We start from the raw sequence: 22262 nt of genomic DNA, 5'->3' as shown, positions 1-22262 counted from the left end.
CAGTGGTAAATTTGAATTATCATCTTTAGTTTAAATCGTGATGCGTATATTAAAAAAATTATGCACCAATAATATTTAGTTGTGTTTATAACAAAGAAAAAGAAAAGAAAATAAACTAACGAAAATTTGAATCCATTTTAAAACCCGATTCCTTTTGCATAATTGTAATACCCTAAAAAGGGTGTGCATCAATAATCAATAAATAATTTAAATGCTATTAAAACAAAAACTTAACAAAAAACTTAGTTTGGAAACTGACTCCTTATCTTCTACATTTGACTTCAATTACTTGGCTACGTAGATATTACTCAACATATAAATAAATAAAATACACATAAAAAGTTGATTTGGACACTCACAAATTTAAAACGAAAAAAGAAAAAGAAAACAAAAAAGATGGTGTTTCTAGTATAAATTAAAAACAACATGTTATGCAAATTTAATGAACAATTAATATAAAATGATGACATGTATATAGCTAAATGGTTGATGTATCTCTAATTCTTTAAGAAGTCGTAGATTTTCGAATTTTCCTGCCTTTACAAACTTTCATCCATGACCTTTTTTGTTTTATATCATATTAAATTAACACCTAACTTAAAATTTTAAGATCTTTTTTATTAGTTCAGTATATATTTAACTTTTTTTGAATACATTAATTTAATAAGATTAGAGTGGAGATTTGAACTTTTAACTTTCCTTCCTAATATATTTTTTAAATATATTTTTTAATTAGTTGAGTTAAATTAAATCCTATATTCCCCACACGCGCTGTACTAAACCGTATAGAAGAATTTATGTTAGAACTATAATAAGACCACATCAAACCTTTGAAAAAAAAAACTGTATGAAAGGATCACATTTTCCCATTAAAATATCATAACGTACGGTTTTAAAATGGAATTAGGAGATGAGGAGAGGACACGAGTAGTTCACGTGATGTGCGGATTAACGAAGAGGTGCAAGTAACGTAAATATGAGCAATTAGGAGGGTAATTTGCGTCAACGGTAGTCATTCATTTTATCAGTTGCCATTAATTAATTAAAAAATTAATAAATAAATATTATTGTTTGTTGTTACTTTTTACTCGGAAGCATAACCCTTTTTGCTTGGCCAAGTAGTGCACGTGTGCAGATCCACTTGCTTTTCTTTTATGGGTTTTCGGTCTCAAAAAATAAAAGAATAATAATAATAATAATAGAAAAAAGTGTCTTCTCTCTCTCTCTCTCTCTCTCTAGATTAAGCTTGCACGAATGGTTCTCTTCTGTTACACCCATTATATTATCCTATTGCTTTCTCCGATTACGATATCTCAACCTCTTTCTTGCCCTCATTTACTCTCTCTCTCTAGAAAAAAGTGCTTTTTCTAATGCTTTTTTTTTTGTTGACACCTAACTTTTTAACACTTGAGATGCAAATCTTACCTTTTTCTTTTTTTTCCCCTCTACTTCACTTTTTTTAACCTTTATTTTTGTGTTTGCTTATTCTTGACATTTATTTTATTAAATTTTGGGGTATTTTTAAACTTTAGTGCCTTGTACCTAGTCATTTTCTAGCCTTTCCTTTAGCAATATTAGATTCATGATAGGTAGCGCCTATTTTTATCATTTAGATGAATATTTCGGATTACAACACTTTAAACATACTTGATTCGACTTATGATTCATTCTTAGAGTCCGATCTATCAATCTGATTAATCTTAAGTTAGTGGTTAAATGTTAGAACAATTGTTCAATTACCACGACTATTGAATTAATGTTGATATTTACGGATCGTGCAAAGTGATCGAATAATGATTATTATCTTTGAACGTCTATAAAAATTAGAGTTTGCTTCTTATGCAAGTACTTGAAGTTGATTACTTGTCATGATACATACCGGTTGAATTTAAGATTGACTAGCTCGTCCAAATGCTTAAGATTCTAGCTTAAACAGAGGGCAAAGATTAAATTTTGATTCTGATTTGAAAGTTAATTCCCGTAAAATTAAGAGTATAACATGAAGGGTAGTTTCATGTATTTCCTTGAAATAATTTGAAAGATATATAATTACTTGAGATAAGCATGGATTTATTTTATCAACAGTCTTTTTTTTTTTTAATTAACCGTCTCTTTCTTGAAAGTAATATTTCAAGTAGAGTAATTCTTAAGATATATATTATATAATAAAATGCTAACAATAATCCATCACATCATAACAAAAAAGACGACAATTTGAATAGACTAGTTACTTAGAAAATTAATATATTGAAAAACAAAACAAAGAATGTACTAAGAATAACAATAACGATAGAGACAAACGGTGTAAAGAATAATTGACCGATTTGTTTTATAAAAAAATAATAAATACGGTTTATATCCAACACAATGTCAATGAGCTTAATTTTGTAAAGAAAAAAAAAGCATTTTAAAGTTATATCATTAATTATTTATGTAAAAATACATGACAAATAGTATCAAAATTAGAATACATATAAGGTATATTAAATTCTTATGAGATATATCTAAGGAAATTACGGTTTTGTACTTGTGTCTTAAAAACTAAATTTAAACTTGGTTGATCGCACCCAAAATAATTCATAAAATCATAATATTAAAACAAATAATAAGATAAATTAAGAGGAGATAATTTTACCAAAAACAAATATTTAAAATTGTTTTGAGAAAAAAAAGGTATTCCCATTTATTTTCCGAAATGGATTTGTCCATAAAGTTGAAAAAGATGATCACATATCTGCAAAAGTAGAGAATTATTAATTAATGGCTTCCTTTACCAAGGTCCACACGTGTGGCAAGTAAAAAGAATAATAATAAAAAAAAGGGGAGCTGAATGAAATGAAACCCCAGAAAAAGTAGCCTTTTTATTTTTTTTATTATTTATTTTTTTACCAGGCCAATTCATCTCCAGTGGGGCCCACAAAGAGTGTGGAACTGACCCCTCTTATGGGGTGGCTTAGTGTAGTTTTGGGCCCACATTGCAAAAGCTAAACCAGCATACCACATGTTTGAGTTATCATCTAGCTGGTGCCTCACCTATAATATTTAAAAGTGACATATAACATTTATTTATTTTTATATATATACATATTTAATTTATTAATAAATTTAATAAGTTCGGGTTTAACCAAATCGACCTACAAGATTAGTGTTTGGTACCAAAAAAGAAGTAATAGAAACTTGTTTGTAAAATCTATGTATAAGAATGTAGTGCTAAAACGAACATAGTTTAACGATAATTGATACATATCTTCAACTAAGAGGTTATGAGTTTGATCCTCCACTCACACATGTTGTACTAATAAAAAAATTAGAATGTAGTATATATGTGCGCCATTAAATCTTTAGCTTTTAATTTAAATAAATTAAAATTTTATAATATTGGAATAAAAAAGTTAAATACTATATTCATTAAAAAATAACAAGGGAGAGAGGAATATTAATATCTAACTTTTTTAATACAACTCCTGGGAAGATGAGTGATTAAATGTCGAAAATGAGCAAAATGCTTGAGTTAGACTTTGTGGGAACTAATATCTACCAATTGAGCTATACTTATTACTTAAAGCAAAAATTCAATACTCTAGTTTTATACACCAAAGTTAACATTATCCACTCAAAAATTTGTATAAATACTTTCTTTTTCTTTCAAATTTATCATCGCTCTCGTTTCAATTAATTTAAACATAATCGTTCTTTTAAAGGGTTGAAAAAGGTCATAAAGATAACAAATAAAATTACATCGCATTCTAGAGCTAAAAAGTGCCAAAAAAAGGTCAAATAATATTTTGAGCAGGAAGACAATGTAAATTAACCCAAAATCATTTGTAGATGAACACACATAGATGCATGTATAAGGCTGCATTTTCAGCTACAAACAATGGTTTGGTTTAGTGTCTTCCTTTATAGATACAATTATTTATTTTTTGATGCAATTATTTGTTTTTAACCCATTCTTTTGTCTTCCTTAAATTGTCTTCTTCTCCTTTGTATAAATAGTCAATTCAATCATTTCTCCAATCAATATCTATTCCTTCTTATAATTTATATATACTCTTCCTTCAAATATACATCAAACATTTGAAATTATTGAGTTACTTAAAATAAATTTGTAACCACACAAATGACACACTTCTGATTACTCCTAAAATATTCATATGTAAAATATTTAGCACATACAAAAATAGGACTAAAATTTTGATATTTCCATGTATGTAATTATAAGTATGAAATGTCTCCTATGTGTTGATGTGCAATTCTAATTTGCATATGTAATATGACGTGGATTCTAACATGGGATTAGTTGGCAACTTGCAAACAAAATCTTGTGCCCATATAGTGTTCGGCCATGTACACTTCAAAACTTAAGTTAGTACTTAATTCAAGCTAGTATTGAGAGTCGACCATTAATTTTAATGCAAAGAGATTGCATACCTTTGAGAATATGAGAATTCACCTTTTTATAGGAGTATTGAAAAGTGTGGCTCTGCAATTACATAACTTATCGGTCAGTTGATGTTTCATCTATAGTCAGAAGATCTTTTGCTAGCGAAATTGACATTTAGCTAATTGTCAACAGATTTCCTATCGGTCAGAATCTTCTAAAAGTATGACTTAACGATCATGCTTTCTCGTCCTCAACATATTCGAGTTGAGGCACGATTTGTATAATTAGTCTCTTTGAATAATTTTGAAATGTATACAATAAAATATTTATAAACCATTGATATTCTCGCAAGGTAGAGGGGAATAATTATAAAAAATGCGTACCTTGAATATAGGAGTTGGGAAGGTGGGGCAACATTGGCAGCCCATGTGAAGCATTTAATTTAGACTATAGTTTTCATATATATATATATATATATATATTAGATAATTTTTTAATGTGGTTTGTCACAATTAACATTTGATATGCTTGTGGACAAACACAAACACTATATCCCCAACTAGCATTCTTGATTTTGACTTTGAACTCCTAAGTTTTGGAGAAAAATAATATAATAAATATTATTATTATTGAATTGTTCATTTTGTACCTGAATTGGGCCTAGCTGCCGTTATAATATCTGAAAGGGCAAATTGGGCCCCATCTTAGCCCAATAGACCGGTCCACTTACGGGGTTGTTGGATGGCGTGGATTTTAATTTACAAATATTTTACAAAAAAAAAAAGTCATATTTTAAAATAATTGGATTAATAAATCTTTACATAATATCAATATGTTTAAAGATAAAAGTGAGATTTCCAATCTCTGATATGCGTTTTATTTTGACATATTTTAATTACTTTTTTGAGTTATTATTTTTAATTAGACTTTTATCGTGTTATATTTTGTAATTTACTTTTTTTTACAAAGAAATAATGTAAAACCACTGAATAGTAGTACACTTCAAAACTGTTTCGCGTCAATTTCCAAAAATAGAGAAAAGACAACTGTCATGCGTCCTCAACTTTAAAACGGTTGGGCCAAAGGCCCAATCCATTATATAAAACAATAATTTATTGAGAGAAATTGCTTTTTTAAAATCCAAATTAATATTAACTCTATACTTTTAGGTCTGCTTAATTAAATCTTAAACTTAATAAATAATAGATGAAATTGAAAAAAATTAAAAAATGTTGAATGGCCTTTTACAAAAAAAAAAAAAAAAGAAAGAATGGTTATATAAGCATCGTCAAAGTAAGTCCACTCGAATAAATTTCAACATCCCACTCTTGCTTCTCAACTCTCATTTTAATGGGAGAGTGCATACTTTTTTATCATACCAGCACTATCAAGCAAGCCCACCACAACTCCATAAACTATATAAAAAAAAAAAAAATTTCATTTTTATTTTTAATTTGACGAAGAAGCTTCAAATTTCAACTTTTTACATTTCCCATTTTTGTGAAACCACATTCCAAGGGAAAGAGCCATCGTTCAACGGATAAAAATTACTCTAAAGATAATAGGTTGGAATAAAGGGAACCATTCAAGATAAGTGTCAATCAGCTTAATTTTTCATTAATCACTCTGTTAGTTAACAAACGGGGGTGCGAAAATCCAAACTCATAAACTCTGGGAGAGAGACAATTACTGCTGAGTTTATTAGCTTCTCTTGGGTCAAGTAGTGATGCTAAGGAAAATAGTGACATTTTATATTCAATTCTGTCTGTATTAGTGTAAGCAACATGGGGTAGTATCTATAAACAAAACTCAAGGCCATGCTGACTCGGGAGGGAGTGGAGCTCTGTCCAAATTAGCGACTCTCTGTTTGCTGGGTCTCCCCCGGTTCATGGTCGTTCTCATGGCGTCAAAAGTTTCAGTTACCACATTCCCATTTTCTCCATCTCCCTCATCTGCTTGCTCTAGAGTTGCAGCTTCCACTTCATCTTCCTCGCCCATCTTATTTCCAAAAACCCCCAAAATTCGTCTCTCCTTGTGTAATTTCCCATTGGGTCTCGGGCTTTTCTCTCCATGGACTGGTTTAAAGCATCTGGGTATCTCAACCAGAGCAAAGTTTCTCGGTATATATATAATTTCTGATGATCTCAGTTTTGTACGATTGATTCAATTTGTGTTTCAAATTTGTTTGAATTGAGTTTTTTATTGATCTTTTTTCTTTTATGTTCTCTAAAATGGCGTTGTTGCAGAGAGGAGGAGGAGAATTCCTAAGGGGAAGGCAGTTTTTGCATCTCTGTTTGGGGTTGGAGCTCCCGAGGCGTTGGTTATTGGAGTAGTGGCTCTGTTAGTTTTTGGTCCAAAGGGTCTAGCTGAGGTGAGTTATATAGAGCATGTAGATGACATAAAATTTTGTGATACTTGGCTTCCGTAGATGTGTTTCTCTTGTTTTTACATTTTAGCTTGTGCTAAATCTGAAAATTTAAGTGTTCTGCCCATATTTGCCTGGATAAAAATCGTCAAGAACCTTGTTGTTTCTATTGTTAAATGAATTCTTAATAATGGCAAAAGGTGCCCCATTATTCCAAGGGTAGAATTTTTTTCAGCAATTGTATTTTATCTGACATCTAATGGGACTTTTCGATTTTGAAGTTGTTGCTGTTGTTCAAAGTTTGAGACAGCAGCATTATAACATCAGTTATTTTAGTTATTTACTGTCTTGAGCCATTGTGAGTGGAATAAGTTGGTCGTATCTTGTCGATGTCAAGAAAGGTAGCTCCTAATTTTATTGAAAGTGTGTTAGGGGAAGGACTAAATTACGGTGTAAATAATGGGATGTATTAGGTGGGGCTTTTCTAACCCAGTTAGTTAGTAACTGAAAGAGGCGCCTGTATAAAGAAGTATATAGGAATCCTAATGAAAGAAGGGGGGTTTACGCTTATCTTTTGGTAAGTTTGGAGTTATGGAAGAATAAGGAACTCTTAAATTTTCCTTTGCGTTGTATCTAAAAGGATTCTCTCAGTTATATCTTATATTGTGTTGTATTTGAAGTGCTGAGAAGCAAGATGACTAGCATTTTTCCTTTTGTGGCTGGCGAGTGTTATGTAAAGAGGCAAGTATGGCAAAAAATCTAGAGATTGGACGATAAATTATTGCAAAGTTTATGTTTTCAGTTTATTCATAGCTTAGACACAGAGGGCGGGGCTGGCATGGAGATCTACATCATGAAGTGCGTGTGGGTGAAGCATAAGGGACTGCTTGACCTTGTTTATGCAGTAAGAAGCTTGGGAATTTAGAATATGGTTATTACGAAATTTTGGTTGAGTTAGTTGCAAGGTCCATGGGGAAATGCTGATAGTGAACTCTTTTCTATTTCTCCATATTTCTTTCATTGTGCTTCTGGAATTGAATAATCCTAAGTTTATAAAGTGGCAATCAAACCATTTAAAGTTGTACAGTCAATGCTAGAACATTTGATATACTTCAAAACTTACAAGAACACTGCCCCATTACCAGTGATACTTGATATGATTTTAAACACCTTGGTTATTGGAATGGAGAATTTGTTTGTTTCTTCCTCGAGGGTCTTGTTCAAGTGGAATTATATAACCAAAAAGGGAAGGCATAGGCTGCCTCATAGGTGTTACTCGTGGTGCACGTTCGTTTTGATAAACCTCAATATTAGTGGTTCTCTTTGAGTATTGACCCATAAGGGGTGCTGTTTCCTTGAAGCTGTGAAGGATAAGCTCGTAGATGCTTATTGATAGGTGGCTTGCAGAAACCTAATAACAGCTTCAAATTTTCTGGATCAGACAATATGAAGTTAGGAAATTGATATGTTAATCTTATTTAGCATCCATTGTTGCAAATGGAGATGGGAGTCATGGAGATTCCCAAAATTGCTCAAATGAATGCATGTTGTAAGAGATTAGAAGCTAGTGATTTTTGTTGATATCCTAGTTTCAAGAGGTCAAAGATTTTAATTGTTTTTCACCTCAATGCTTGAACCAGAACTGTGAGGAACTTCCCATACATCCGAAGCCGTTACCACTCGGTCTACCCCATATTTGAGAATGTGGAACTTTGCTCAATGCCAACACGGATTATGGGTGAAAGGCTATTTGTAAATCATCTTTCTTTGGTGTTTTCTACTTCTGGATATTAGTAATCCCAAGCTTTGACCTGTTTCTGTGTTACAAAAACTCTTACCGTAGGTTGAGTTACCTACGATATTCATAACTTGGGATGGACAATGCTACGAAGTTTAGGCTTGGTAGAACAGAGATTTTTATCTATCTAGTAGGATGTGTTCTAAGATAAAGTTGATAACCTGAAAACACATTAGGAACAAGTTCTGTTTTTGTGCTTGTTGAAGAAAAGTTCATTACTGTTTTGTCAAACTCTTGGGAAGATCTGCAATACATATATCAACAAGTATTTTTTCTGGACTGAAATTTAGTTGCTGTAACTTATTTATACGAAGGTTGCTCGGAATCTGGGGAAGACCTTACGTGCATTTCAACCTACTATAAGAGAACTTCAGGTAGTTATATTTCGGTTTTTGAAAATTTCCACTTGCAACTTCTCGGAAACCCTCTAATTGTTTTTGTCTGTAGGACGTTTCTAGAGAATTCAAAACCACACTTGAGCGCGAAATTGGCCTCGATGAAATTTCAAATTCGGTTGATGGCTCATACAATTCAAGCAGATCCAGTACCTACTCAAACCCGCCTTCTGTTCCTAAAGCAGAAGATCCTGTTGCAGTAGCTGAACCCAGTGAGTGGTTAAGTTATTCATTCTCCATGTTCTTATTTGTTATCGGTACTCTTATTTTTAAGGAAAGATTTCAAAGGTACAGTAGAATACTAAACGCTTTGAAAACTTAAAACAAAAATGCAAAATTGTTGTCAAACAGAACCTTAATAATTTGAAGAGATCAATGCTTTTAATTTGGTCGATGTCAAGGGAATGGATGAGAAGATTTTAGTTGCAATATTATCAAAGGGCAGTTATATTCAACAGGTTACAATTTTAGTAAAATAAGAAAGGAAAATTATGGAACATCTTCCCGATACTCGATATGATATGTGTTCTATTTCATCATCTGTTGTCTCGATTATGATATGAATTCCATATTTATATAACAGCAGACGGTTCTCCATCAGAAAGCAAAGCATATACCTCTGAAGAGTACCTAAAGGTTACAGAGGAGCAGCTGAAAGCTCAAGAGCAGGTCCAAACCAATCTTGCAGCAGAAAGCCAGAGTGGATCTCAAGTAGAGGCTCAAGGTTGCTAAAACCAAATCACTTCCTCTCTCTCTCTCTCAATCTATCCCTCTCACATATATGAATTTGTGACAGGAGTGGCTGAAGAACCTGCCACGGCAGCGACTGGACCCCGGAATCTTGGAACAGGTGAGTCTGAAGAATCTGCTACCTCAGCTTCGGGTCCTCAGAGTCCTGGAACTGAGGCGTAAAGTTATTAGAATCGATTTTTTTGATCGACGGGTCTTTGTTATTTCAATCAACAGATTTGCTGTGATACAACATGTTCTTTAGGTGGCTGATGTAGAAAATCTGTTTTAGTGTGTGAACCTCAAGTGAGAGAATGATTTTATCAGTGTCTTGGAACTTAATCAGTTCTAGACATTGGATAAGATGATTTTGTTGATTAGTAATCAGAATTCCCTCATGATTTCACATAATCACTCCTCCAAATTTTAATTATTTTATACCATGTATAACGTTGATTTGTTAATCCAAACATAGTTCGATAGTTAAGGTATATTTACCTCTTTTAAGAAGTCAAAAGTTTGAATTTGCACGTGTATTTTGGAGGTAACGTTACAATAAAAATGAGAAAGGAAAGGAAAGATGTTTAATGGATCTCTGGAAGACCTTAATGAGTCTGCTAGCACTCAAATTTCTTACTTGTTTTTTTATTTTTCTTTTCAAATTCATCTGAAGATCAAACTATGGACTTTTGTCATTTTATCTTTTATATTTGATATTGTCATGCTTTTGTCCCTTTTGTCTCGGGGCAAATAAAAAAATTATTCAAACATATTTTCAATTTTATTTAAAAAACAGCTCTAATAAAATCCAAAAATCCCCTAACAAAATATCCCATAATTAAAACTATCCATAGATATTAGAAAGTAAAGCAGCAAAAAAGAGAGAGAAAAAAAAAGCATAATTTGTTTAATTTCATCCCCACGATGATGATGAACCACCACTTGGTATGGCTTGGCTACCTTAGGCGTTACCCCAGTTGAAAAAGCAATTTCACCAACAAGAAAGAGAAACCCAGCATTTTTACCACAGTAATTTTTCCTTTGTACTTGGAAACCCTAAGCCCTCATATCTCCTCCATAAGAAACTCGTTGTCGATCTCGAGCCTGGCCATGGCTTCTTTCTCCAAGCTTATCTCCACATCAATGCTCCTCCCTCCGCTCTTCCCTTGGTACAGATACATCATCCCGTCGAACCTGTTATTGCATCCGCTCCTCACGCTCTCCGCCTTCCCCCACCCGAAATCCACTTCGTATACTTTGAATCTCGGCGAGCTCCCCACCGCCACGCAGTTCATTCCCGCGTCCTTGAACTCGAAGATCTTCGGCGCGCTCTCCCACTCCTTGTTCCGTTTCTCGATCGCCGCCGCGTCGTGTGACACGATCGCCTTTTGGATCACCCCGGCCCCGAACTCCGGCGGATGCGCCAGTAGCAGCCCCGCCGCGGTGCCGGTGAATATGGCCTGGATTAGGTTTCCGAAGTAGCTCTCCGGCATCGCCGGTTCCACGCGCTTGCGGCAGTCCGCGAAGACGGTGAACACCGTGATGTCCTCCGGCTTTAGGTTGCGGGCTTGCGTGACGTGGCGCCAGATGTGGACGGAGAGCGATTGGAAAGTGGAGAATGGATTTGAGCCGTCCGATGGAGGGTTCGCGTTGACTTTTGACTTGATCTTGTCGATGGCTGTTTCCGTGAATTTGAATACTTTCTCTCTCAGCGGTGGCGCCGCCTTTGCGTTGCCGTTGCCGTTGGCGGCGGCGGATGGTGCCGGCGGAAGAGAGATGTCGAGCTTCACTCGCGTGTTACGCGCTTTGGTACGCTCCAGAAACGGAGGGACGGATATGTCCTGGGCCCCACGGCAGATCTCGGCCCATGAGCTCATAAAGTGCCACGTGGCAGTTCCATCCAGAACCGCGTGATTGAAGGCGCACCCCATCGCGACTCCGTCTTTAAGCTTGGTTAGCTGGACGATAACAGAATGATTTCGAGTTAGTGGGCCGTCTCACTGATCCATGGCCCAATTACAACTATTTTTGTTCTGGGCTTGGACCATAGAACAAATGGGCCCAGGCCTAGTCCCAAGGTATGGGGCCAACAAAATTGAGCTCAGAAATTCAATTGTTAAGAAAAATGCTAAATATATATTTTAATCGTTTAGAAGCAGACAAATTTGGAAGAAGAATTAGAAGCATTTTGTTGAACAATTCTTTTTCAAATCTCTACCAACTTACTACCATATCATATAAGTTTATTATCTACCAATTAAACTGATACAATTGAAAAGGTTAAAAAAGACATTTTACTGCATGCAATTCAATTTGTACGGTTCTTTTACCTGAACAGCCAGCAATGGCCTCCGGAGGCCTTCCAAGTTCAAGATCCCATTGTACGGAATCAGCTCCTTGAGGGTGGCCGTGCCTTCCTCCGCTGCCAAATCGGCAATACCGACATCATCGGCCACTGCCTCGGCCACCTCGGCGCCGTCCATATCGTCATCGTACTCGACTCTAAAAATGCCATCCTCATCCTTGCCCAGCCTCCCGGCAAGCTGATGAAACGGCTCGAGAACTGTGGCGAGGCCATCCTTCAGCTTGTCGACGATCTCTGAGAAGCGAAGCTCGCCGCCATTGTCGCCGTAGAGAAGGAGCTTCTGGTTGTAGTAGAAGGCAAGGTAGGGGAGGTCAAATGTGACCAATTGGCACTGTTTTCTGCCAAGTTTGTTGTTGGGCTTGACATGGGTTTTGGCAGTGATTTTGAGCTTCAAACTTGGCTGATCCTCTTTCTTCACAGCTTCATGGAGATCAGCAGCCATGGATTTTGAACAAAAAGCAAAGGCAGCAAAAATAAGAGAGATTATTATTGGTTGAGGGGTGTGTGGAGAGAAGGGCAAAGATGGAGAGTGTTTATAGAGAAAGGCAAAGTGATTATTAATAATATGGTTGGCAGTGCATTTATGGGGTTCATAGGGTGCAGTTGTGACATATTAATGTGTACCTTGAAAGTTGAAAACCCAACTGGCTTTGCCTTATACTATGGACAGGTTGAGAAATTACATGTTGCTTTAATTCTCTTTAGGTTTTTTTTTTCTTTTTTTTTTTTTTTGGAACTTTTACACTTTGTTGATTATTCACTAACATTATCTTTTGGTCCTTGAATTTTTCATGTACATTAAATTTTTGTATTGCATTTAATATAAACGTCAGGTCAATTATTTTAAGATTTGATGTAATTCAGATGAGTTTGAGATGATTTTTAAAAAGGTAAAAAATATTTTTAGGCTATACTATTACTAACTCGTTGATATTTTTTACGGATCGTTGTTGAAAAGTTGACTAATTATTATTATTGTTTTTAAGAAGTTGGCCTAATCTTCTGATTCTCAAAAACATAATTAAAAGTGATTCTAGAAAAATTTTAAAACATTTTTTTTTTGACAGAGTAAAATTTTTAAAACACTTAAAGTACTTAATTAAAACTTCTTAGAAAAAATGTTTCACTTAGAGGAAAAAAAAGGAGGAGAATGTGATGAAGCATTGAAAATCATGTGGAAATTTTGATGAAAAAGGAGAAAAACCAAACCATGGGGATCCATTTTCATTTAGTAATAAGCGTTGAATTTGGCAAAAATAATCCAAAATTTCCATAATAATTGGTCCGTTTTAAAGTCACATTTGTAGTTGTGAATCTGTGATATGGACTTAAATCTGAACCTGTACCTCTAATCTAAAGGGCAAAGATGGAAAATGGAGGTCTAAAATTGCAAATATCTTTGACAATTTTTTACCAAATCAAGTGGTTAGTTGAGAAGTATTTATTTAATGTCATAGATGTCACTTTAGTTATCCGCAAGCATTTTACTTACCAACTTAGGATATTTATATAAATGGAACCCCACCCATTTGTTTGAATTGGTTAAATTTTTACTTGGAAATAATATATATACTTATTTCTGTTGTTAGTCAAAGAGCATCAAAGGAATTATATAAGATATAGTTCGAAGATGTACCTTCTTAAATATCTACTTTATAATTTATTTAAAATCTTATTCAACTAATTTCGTATGATAGTAATGTTTTCAACTAAGAACTTATTTGAATTTCCATTATGATCTGAGGGATTTTTTTTTCTTTTCTTCAATAGTTTTTTTATAAAGTCAATTGCGGTCATCTAAATCTAAAATTGTTACACAATTCCTAAATTTTTTAAAGGTGAGATGTCTTTCATTGTGCAAGTGGCTAGACCTAAAATCGAAGTTAAAATTTAAAGGGGTTATTTGATTAATCAAAGATGGTGACTATTGAAAAACAGTGTGATATTTAATTAATAAATAAAATGATGTGCTTAAATTCTATTAATTCAATTAAAAGAAATCGCATTTTAGTAGATGAAAGTGTGGAAATGTTTAAATTATGGATACGAAATAAATTGAAAAAAGGGTATTGATGATTTCCTCATTCTTCATCGAAGAAAACCAAAATTAAAAAAAAAAAAAAAAACCATCTCCCCTCCCACATGTATTTTCCCAAATATTAATATATGAAGCCTAAAAAGAGGTTGTCATTAATTAGCAATAAGGGAGATGACCTCCTTTGTACCTCTGACCACAAAAGTAGTTTAACTTTTAACTAACACAATATAGTCCAACAATAATTAACATGTAATCATTTTTGGAAGGTTGGAAGTTCGATCCCCATATCTTAAAATTGTTGTACTCGAAAAAATGTAAGTCTAAAATCTATTTTTGATAACTAGACTATTCAATTTTGACTGTTTCACATCAATTTGTTGGCCACAAAAGTAGTTAAATTTTTCTTTTTCTTTTTCAGTACAAAAGCAGTTTAACCTTTAACTAAACAGTATGAATAATATCAATTTAGCTCAATAGTAATTGATATCTATCTTATACCAAGAGAATATGAATTCGAATTCCTTACCACTTATGTACTATTAGGTAATCTTACATTTTGAAGCTTTATTTTATTTCGAGGAAAAACTTTATTTTATTATTAATGTTAAATATGAGTGATTGAGTCTCTTAATATTTTGAACCTAGTTTAACAGATTAAGGTATCTGTTTCAGATCAAAAGATTATCGTTCGAATTCCCATCCCCACGTGTTAAAAAAATAGGAGCTTTTGATTTCGAGTTTTTATTTTATTTTATTTTTACTGTGGCAATCGTCATTTAAAGAATTTTGCTTCGATTCTCAATTATAGTGGATTTCTTCTTCTTTTCACTTTTTTTCCCTAATTGCAAGAGTTTCTTTATGTAGAATATAATCAAAATTCAATTTATAATTTAATAATAATAATACACCTGAGTAATCTTGTCTCAAAAGGATATGGTAATAATCATTTGAAAAAATAAAAAAAAATAAATGGTGATTGTCAGACTCTTTTAAGGGCACAGCACATGGCTATGGCTATGTGACCCATCTTCATTTCTCATAATAAATGTTATCATAAATATTTGCCCATAATGTTTAACTTCTTGGATGTAAAAAATTGGAGAAATTACTCTACCTTTTATCATATAGGTAACAAGCATAATGATGATATTTGATGGTTACAAGCATTTTCATACAGAAATTTAAGTTTTTTTTCTTTTGAAACAATACAGAAATTTAAGTTAAAATATGACAGTTAAATTAGTAAATATTTAAGTTGAATTACCACTTTCTTTGTGAGTGATATTTTAAAGGGGAAAAAAGAAAAAGAGGGGAAGAATCCACACTTAGTATTCACTACAATTCAGAATGTTAAGAAAAATTAAAAGACGCGTTCGTAGCATTATCTTACAAACTAATTATTTGATCTTATAATATTTGATTTCTTTCACTAATAACTCCCAGTATATTCACAGTTTTTGTAAATATTTTCAAAATCTAGACGAATTTTGTAAACAAGAAAGAGTAGTTTTTGTATATTAAATTTGGCCAAAAATTCAAATATGTTCGAATAGAAAGGTAAAAAACTTACTAAAAAATAAGCATAATAGCACCTCAGCAGCTATTTAATTTTATTGTAACAGCAGCAAATTAACAAAGCAAATTGGAAATCCATGTATCATCCAAACCATTTAAGGACCAAAATCTCTCTAACTATAAATTTTTATCTCAAGGTAATTCAGGACGGAGAGAGAATCATGCTGAAGAGTAGATCAACATGGCACAAGAATTACACATAAAGATTCTTATTCTATAGGATCATATTTATCCACAAAAAAAATTGTTGTTTTCAGCAAAGAAACCAATTGTTAAAAGTAGAAGACTAGAAATTGAATCCTTATCGAATAGTACCTGAAGTTGCAGAATTTGTCAGAGTAGAAGAAGACTCTCAGCATAAGAATCTGCATAAACCCAATGAGACCCTGATTCAATTCGAACATCTTCAATGTGCTCCAGTTCAGGGTCGAACAGTGTCAGACTAGAATTTTCCAGCCCTTCAGTCTGCCTTGCAAGGAGAATTTTACAATCTAAGAGCCTCCAAGTTCTTGTTATTTGCTCATGTAGTGGCAGAATAATGGTGTTTAATCTCACCCAAGTACCCATTTTCAGAAGCCATGTGTCACACAGTTGCTTCCCACCATCAGACCTGCAATGGAAAACAGAAAGGGATTCCTTGACCACTCCCAGAGATGGTGATGATGGAGCATCAGTGTAAACCAAACAGTCAGGTAACATTAGCCTATGGAACTCTTCAGCAGCCATGTCAAAAGAAAGAATGGAAATGGGAATTCCACCATTTTTGTGCTTCACAATCCAATAGGCAACTTCATCGAAGCAGATGGATTTGGGCAACAATCTGCAGTCAAGGGCAGAGGGAATTGGAGGAACAGCAGGAACTCTCCTCCAACAGTCAGATTTGAGACTGTAAATTTCCACTTGGTAACAGCAACTCCATTGCTCAAACCTCACAATTCTCACCACTTTGTGATCAATTACTGCTTGGTGGAAGCCAAATGCAAGGTAGTTTAGAGGCCAACAATGGTCCTGTTTGGGAATTAAACCTCTGGGAAGTTTCCTAGATTTTCTAACAGATGGGTTCCATATATAAATTGGATCCACATCCAACAGATTTGCAGATGAAATGCAGATTAATCCATTATTTGATCCACAGACAGAGAGCTTATAGCCTGGATGGGCCTTCATGGGCAATTCTAATTGAAGAGCTTCATTGACTGTTTCAGCATTGAAAAGTGAGAAACATGCTTTCTGGTCTGTATTAGAGCTATTGATTATGAGTAGAGAATTTGGAATCCTCTTTCCCAAATGAGCACTGACAAACAATGGTGTCTGAACTAATTTGTTCCATTCTTTGCACACACATCTGAATCGCAGAAGCGATTTCACAGGTAGATATGAGAGAATCTCAATCAGGATTTCATTGGGACAATTTACAAACACATGGTGGTCGTCTTGTGCAACTCGCATAGTTAGAAAGGAAATCCAAAACGACAAGAAAGATGTAGAGAATATTAATGGAAAGTAGCTTCAAAATACAAGAGCAGAACCCTAAAAGAGAAGCAAAATCTATGGATTTCACCTGGGAGTTCCAATGCCGAATCAGAGGCGATATGAAGTAAAACTGAAATGGAGATTCTAATCACTCCATTTTCTCAGATCCATGCTACTACTCGCATAATCACAGTCGAGATTCGAGAAGGGAAGAAACAGTTAGTTAGTTTAATCAATCAAAAACCGAAAGAAAATGAGATTCTCAGAGAACCCCGAAAGAATTTGTCCCTGAACCGATTCCTTCGATTCCAAAAAAAATATGGGCAGAGAAAAGGTGAGATTACAGGTAAGAGCTTTTTCCTTCTGGTTGGCATATGGCATGGAAGCTGAGCCGCTGCCATATTCGGAATCTTATCTGTTGCAGCGCCCACTACGCTCACTGAACACGAACAGCGCAATGGGCGCCATAACCAACCTTGCAAATTGCTAACCTATCTCCCGCCTAAATCTTCACATCCAAATAAGGGTGCTTCGATCTGTAAACAAAAATCCTTTTTATTTTCAGGATGAACAAAAATCCATTTAAAAAATTATTATTAGTAAATGGTTACCATTAAATTTAAAATAATATTAATTAATTTATCTATTTATTTATTTTTTATAAGATAGAATTGCTATTTTATAATATTTATATATATATATATATATATATATATTTTAACTTTAACTAAAATGTAATGAGTGTATAACATAATACAATATATTTATCAAAATTTTATTGACATATATATTTAAAGAGATTATGACTTCGATCCCTAACCATATGTAGTTCATAAAAATAAAGTTTAAAATTTAAAAGTTGTTTCAATTTTCACTGTTGGGTTACAAGAGTAGAATTTGGATTGCCTACGGCCTTAAAGTTCCACATCCTACTCAAAATCTTATTTTCAATCGCAGGGAATAAAAATTACCGAGCTATGACAATGATGCATTCATTTCCGTCGAAAGAAAATAAAACCTCAAAAGCATATCCAATATGCAAATATGATTTTATTGATCATGTAAAGTTAATTATTTTAGTTGAGAAAAAATACATATTCTTGTTATCTCGAAAATTATTCTTCTAAAATAAAATTAAATGGGCCAAAACATGCATCTCACATTGGGCCCAACACACAGTAGCCTCTTACGGACATATGGTCGCGGTTCATTGGGCCTCAAAAACCAAACCCGAAATTCTGAAAACAAAACAAATGGGCATGACCCGACACGTATCCGTAGCGAGTTTCCTCTTCTACTCATCATCGTCGCCGTAGCCAAGATCGTCCTCCACCCTCTCCGCCGCGTCCTCGGCGATCTTATCCTGGAAGTAATCCACGCCCTCCCCAATTGCCAATCCACCCAAAACTCCGGCCACCGCACCCACCGCCAATCCCGTCCCCATCCCGTACTTGCTCTTCTTCTTCTCCTCCTGATATCCGTACGCCTGATCGCCATAGGCTGGCTGTCCGTAACTAGGCTGACCGTAATTCGATTGGCCGTACGGCGCTGCCGCTGGTGGCGGCGCCGGTGCGTTGTACCCGCCGTAGGGGTATCCGGACGGCGGAGCCGTCGAATAGTAAGGATCGTGAGGAGCAGAGTACGGAGCGGCATAGGGCTGCGGCGGGGGCGGAGCAGAGTATGGAGCGCCATAGGGCTGCGGCGGCGGCGGAGCAGAGAAATCTCTGGCCGTACCTGGCGGTGGGATCCCATACGGCGGCGCGTAGTAAGAATCGGAGGAGTGGTAAAGTGGTTCTCGAACTGTTAATTTTACCTCGATCTTCCCTTGGGGTCTGCCGGAGGGGCGCTTCAACTGGAGAGTTCGCTGAGAGCGTTCGCCGAGGCCGACATCGTCGACTACCTCGGAGAGGCGGAAGCGGGCGGAGCCGATCAGCGGCTTGGTCTCTTCGTCGGCGTCGATAACGTGTACGACGTCGATGTAGAGCGTGGCGTCTTCGATCGGCGACGAGAAGGGGATGACTAGGGTTTCGTCCCAGTACGGAGACGTGTCCCCCTCGGCGTCGACCTTCGTCGACGCTTTGTTCTTCGGATCCACCCAAACGACGGCGTACGGCTTTAAGTTTCCGTGGCGCCAATTGACGTTCTTGAGATCTCTGGCGGATTGAATTTTCACCTCCACTTCGTAACGAGAGGCCATCGCCGGTGCCGGAAAACTCAGTTGCACGGTACGACGGAGAGAGGAGAATCGGATCCTTTGAAGCGTTGCTTACTTCTGGTAAGGCTACGTTGATTTGGACAATTTATAGGGGACACGTAGCTACTGAACCGTGCTAATTCCGGAACTGCCCATGGCTTTTTAGTTAATCACAAAAGTGCCACACGCGACATTTGTTTAGTCTGTTGGCTAATGTGAAGTTACGATACTGTCCTTATGGACCACGAAAGACCAAGGATAAATTTGGGGAAGGTGAAAAGTGGGGGAGCGAGTAACGGATGGTATTTGCTTAACAACTAAGCAAGCTGATGTCATGGTGGACCCCGCATGGTGGCTTTTGGTCAAGAGTCTTCTCTGTCAAACTGTCAAATTAAAATTTAACTCAAAACAAATTGAACCATTGAAATTTATTATTTACAAGTATTTTATTTGTAATTATATTTCGATTGCTAGGATGGCAAATTTTTCTATTTTATGTTAAGAAACTCCTATTTAATAAATTTGTTAGATATTACCTTAAAGTTTAATGATTTGCAACCATTTACATTGAAAGATTATAAATTTATTGAACGTTTTTTTTTAATTACAAAATTTATTCGACAACCTTTTTAAAGTGGGACCATCAAATGATAAAATAATAAGTATTAATTTAGATTTTAAAATAAAAAATAGTTATTCCCAAAACTATATTTTCAATAATTTATTAGGTAGAAATTGGAATTCAATAGTTTATTACAGAAATAGACCCATCAAATGATAAAATGTCTCAAATTGTATACATCACATCAATTTAATGTCGATGTGATTCTTCATATAGAATACTGTTTATTTAACTAATGATTGAAAAAAAATGTAATATATTGATAACATTTTTCATTTGTTGGTATTCACTGTTTGATTGGATGAGATTTAATAGTGATTGAAAATTATTTAGTATTTAACTTCTCAATAAAAAAATATAATAAATTATTTAGTATTTAACTTCTCAATAATTATTTAGTGTTTAACTTCACTATTTTGTAAAATTTATTTTGAAACCATATACAACCAATTAAAATCGCTTTAATTATTTTTATTTATTTATTTAAGGATAGAAGATTATATGTTAAATTAATTAAAAGATTTAATAAAACAATGGGAATAAAATGGAAGGTTTTATTCTTGAAATTCAACCCAAATAATAGAGCAAGTGGAAGGGCAGAGAGTTAAAATTGAAGATTTGAAAAGGAGGAAGTGGGGGCCCACGCGGAGTTGACGCGGACACGAATTTGGAAAACGGCCTCCTTTTATCTGAATTTTATGCCAATCGTAGCCTTTACTTCATTCCACATTTCCACATGTGTCCTTCTATGCCTTTATTTATTTATTTTTGTCTTTGAGATTTACATCTTTTTATGACATAAAAATATTTAAATTTTTAAGCCAACAATCATAATACTTTGACAAGTAAAAAAAAATATATAGAAAAACAATACTTTTATATTTTTTTAATTAGTAGAAAAATGAACGCTGCTGCTGATGTCAGTATTTTTCTTATTTTAATAAAAAAGGAAAAAGGGAGCAGGAAGGTAGAGGAAGCAAAGAATGCTTTTGCTTTCTTCCCGAAAGCTCTCGTCGCCCCATGCCATGACCGAAGAAAATGGGCAAGAAAACAAAAGAGAGAAATATGAGAAACAATCATAATTAAAATAACTAAAATGAAAATAAAATTTTGGATTTTGGATTTAATTTTTTTTTCCCAAAAATGAGGCTTCTTGTTGAGATTATTTATTAGTATTTAAAGCGATAGTTTAATTTAAATTGGTCGGGGAAGGAAAACCGTGGAATGAAAATAATAGTAATAAGAAAAATTAAACTATCATAGAAATTCAAATCTCTGCCCATTGTTGTTAAATTAAAATAATTTTTTTAATGTTTATTATTTGATAGAGTTAGTTAACATTGAGCTTAAAGAGAGAGGAGATATTTTCTAGAATAAAAAAACGACGGCTAGAATATTCATCCATCATTTAGATTCAAACACGGTTCACTTTTAGCCTTGTCATCATCTTTTTTTAAAGTCAAATGTTTGAATCCCGTACCTCTTTTTAATCTAAAAGAAAAAATAAATAAGGAAAAGAAAATGGTTGTCCTAGCAATTATTATTATTATTATTTTAGATAAATTGCCATATCAATTAAAATTAAGTGGAACACGTTCCAAATGTAAATATATATTTTCTGTTTTTCCTTCTTTTTAGGCTGGTAAAATATGAACTTCGGATTACTTCTTCGAGTGAATTAAATTATGAATTGAAATCATATATTAATAGAGTTATAATAGAATATTAATATCATATTAAATAATTGGTGGCCGAGGCCAAACTTGATTTGATAATGAGAGTATAGCACTTTTGCCTTTTTAAGAGAATATATATGTATATTTGGCTAATGATCTTTTAGGAGTCTATTTCAATAAAAATAAAAATTATTATTATGCATCTATAGAACATAAGACCCTCCATCATGTGATTAGATCAATTTTTCAATGTCAACATTATCGAAGAAAACATACATGTTCGAAATTTGAAATTGAGAACCAACTCGATAAACAAGATTTTTTAATTGTTTAACAGTCGAAATTATGCTTCTATGTTGATCAGAAATCAAATATATCTTACGATATATCTTTTCAGTTTTCTAAAAACCAACCACACATTATAGACTCTCCTCGTCTACCATGACAAAAGCAAATAGGAGCAAATGTCTATTAAAATCGACTAATGTATGTTACAATTAATAACTTACATTATAAAGGTGATAAAGTCATCTATTTGAAGTATGGGTTAGGTATTTTTATTAAACGAGGTACAATTACCAAAAAAACTAAATAAATAATGACATGATCTGGTTTCCATAAGCCTTAATTTTCTATTCAACAATTGTT

General features: G+C 34.1%; 4 protein-coding genes across 6 annotated transcripts; 1 reads left to right on the top strand and 3 right to left on the bottom strand.

Moving 5' to 3' along the window:
• The first annotated feature begins 6172 nt into the window (after positions 1-6172).
• HCF106 (Bacterial sec-independent translocation protein mttA/Hcf106) lies at positions 6173-10082 on the top strand. Of its 3 annotated transcripts, XM_022285487.2 has the most exons (7): positions 6176-6504; positions 6631-6755; positions 8862-8921; positions 8995-9154; positions 9526-9666; positions 9739-9792; positions 9909-10082. In XM_022285487.2, the coding sequence occupies exons 1-7, from the start codon at positions 6273-6275 to the stop codon at positions 9917-9919; spliced, it is 783 nt and encodes a 260-aa protein (XP_022141179.1). In that variant the 5' UTR covers positions 6176-6272; the 3' UTR covers positions 9920-10082. The 3 variants fall into 3 exon arrangements, with proteins under 3 accessions (XP_022141178.1, XP_022141179.1, XP_022141177.1); XM_022285486.2 differs by having other exon boundaries at positions 6173-6504; positions 9529-9666; positions 9739-10082; XM_022285485.2 differs by having other exon boundaries at positions 6185-6504; positions 9739-10082.
• Positions 10083-10473: 391 nt separating this feature from the next.
• PEL3 (HXXXD-type acyl-transferase family protein) lies at positions 10474-12718 on the bottom strand. The gene is made up of 2 exons (XM_022285489.2): positions 12002-12718; positions 10474-11629 (listed from the first exon to the last, which is right to left on the bottom strand). The coding sequence occupies exons 1-2, from the start codon at positions 12476-12478 to the stop codon at positions 10736-10738; spliced, it is 1371 nt and encodes a 456-aa protein (XP_022141181.2). The 5' UTR covers positions 12479-12718; the 3' UTR covers positions 10474-10735.
• A 2933-nt stretch (positions 12719-15651) lies between these two features.
• Positions 15652-17792, bottom strand: LOC111011414 (F-box protein CPR1). The gene has a single exon (XM_022285151.2). It carries the CDS (start codon positions 17096-17098, stop codon positions 15983-15985), a length of 1116 nt encoding a protein of 371 aa, XP_022140843.1. The 5' UTR covers positions 17099-17792; the 3' UTR covers positions 15652-15982.
• A 427-nt stretch (positions 17793-18219) lies between these two features.
• Positions 18220-19415, bottom strand: LOC148208362 (Calcium-dependent lipid-binding (CaLB domain) family protein). The gene has a single exon (XM_088118566.1). It carries the CDS (start codon positions 19317-19319, stop codon positions 18417-18419), a length of 903 nt encoding a protein of 300 aa, XP_087974692.1. The 5' UTR covers positions 19320-19415; the 3' UTR covers positions 18220-18416.
• Between the last annotated feature and the right edge of the window lie 2847 nt (positions 19416-22262).

The sequence above is a fragment of the Momordica charantia genome (assembly GCF_013281855.1).
Source record: "Momordica charantia cultivar OHB3-1 chromosome 10 unlocalized genomic scaffold, Mcharantia_2.0 BLBB01000010.1, whole genome shotgun sequence".
Lineage (NCBI taxonomy): Eukaryota > Viridiplantae > Streptophyta > Magnoliopsida > Cucurbitales > Cucurbitaceae > Momordica > Momordica charantia.
Note: the sequence above shows the minus strand (reverse complement) of the source record. Positions and strands in the feature narration are given on the sequence as shown.

Coding starts and splice junctions, on each gene's coding strand:
- HCF106 (XM_022285485.2), top strand. CDS start 6,273: ATGGTCGTTCTCATGGCGTCAAAAGTTTCAGTTACCACATTCCCATTT. Junction 9,155..9,525: donor TGTTGCAGTAGCTGAACCCA/GTGAGTGGTTAA, acceptor TTTATATAACAG/CAGACGGTTCTCCATCAGAA. Junction 9,667..9,738: donor ATCTCAAGTAGAGGCTCAAG/GTTGCTAAAACC, acceptor AATTTGTGACAG/GAGTGGCTGAAGAACCTGCC.
- PEL3 (XM_022285489.2), bottom strand. CDS start 12,478: ATGGCTGCTGATCTCCATGAAGCTGTGAAGAAAGAGGATCAGCCAAGT. Junction 11,630..12,001: donor GGCCATTGCTGGCTGTTCAG/GTAAAAGAACCG, acceptor GTTATCGTCCAG/CTAACCAAGCTTAAAGACGG.
- LOC111011414 (XM_022285151.2), bottom strand. CDS start 17,098: ATGCGAGTTGCACAAGACGACCACCATGTGTTTGTAAATTGTCCCAAT.
- LOC148208362 (XM_088118566.1), bottom strand. CDS start 19,319: ATGGCCTCTCGTTACGAAGTGGAGGTGAAAATTCAATCCGCCAGAGAT.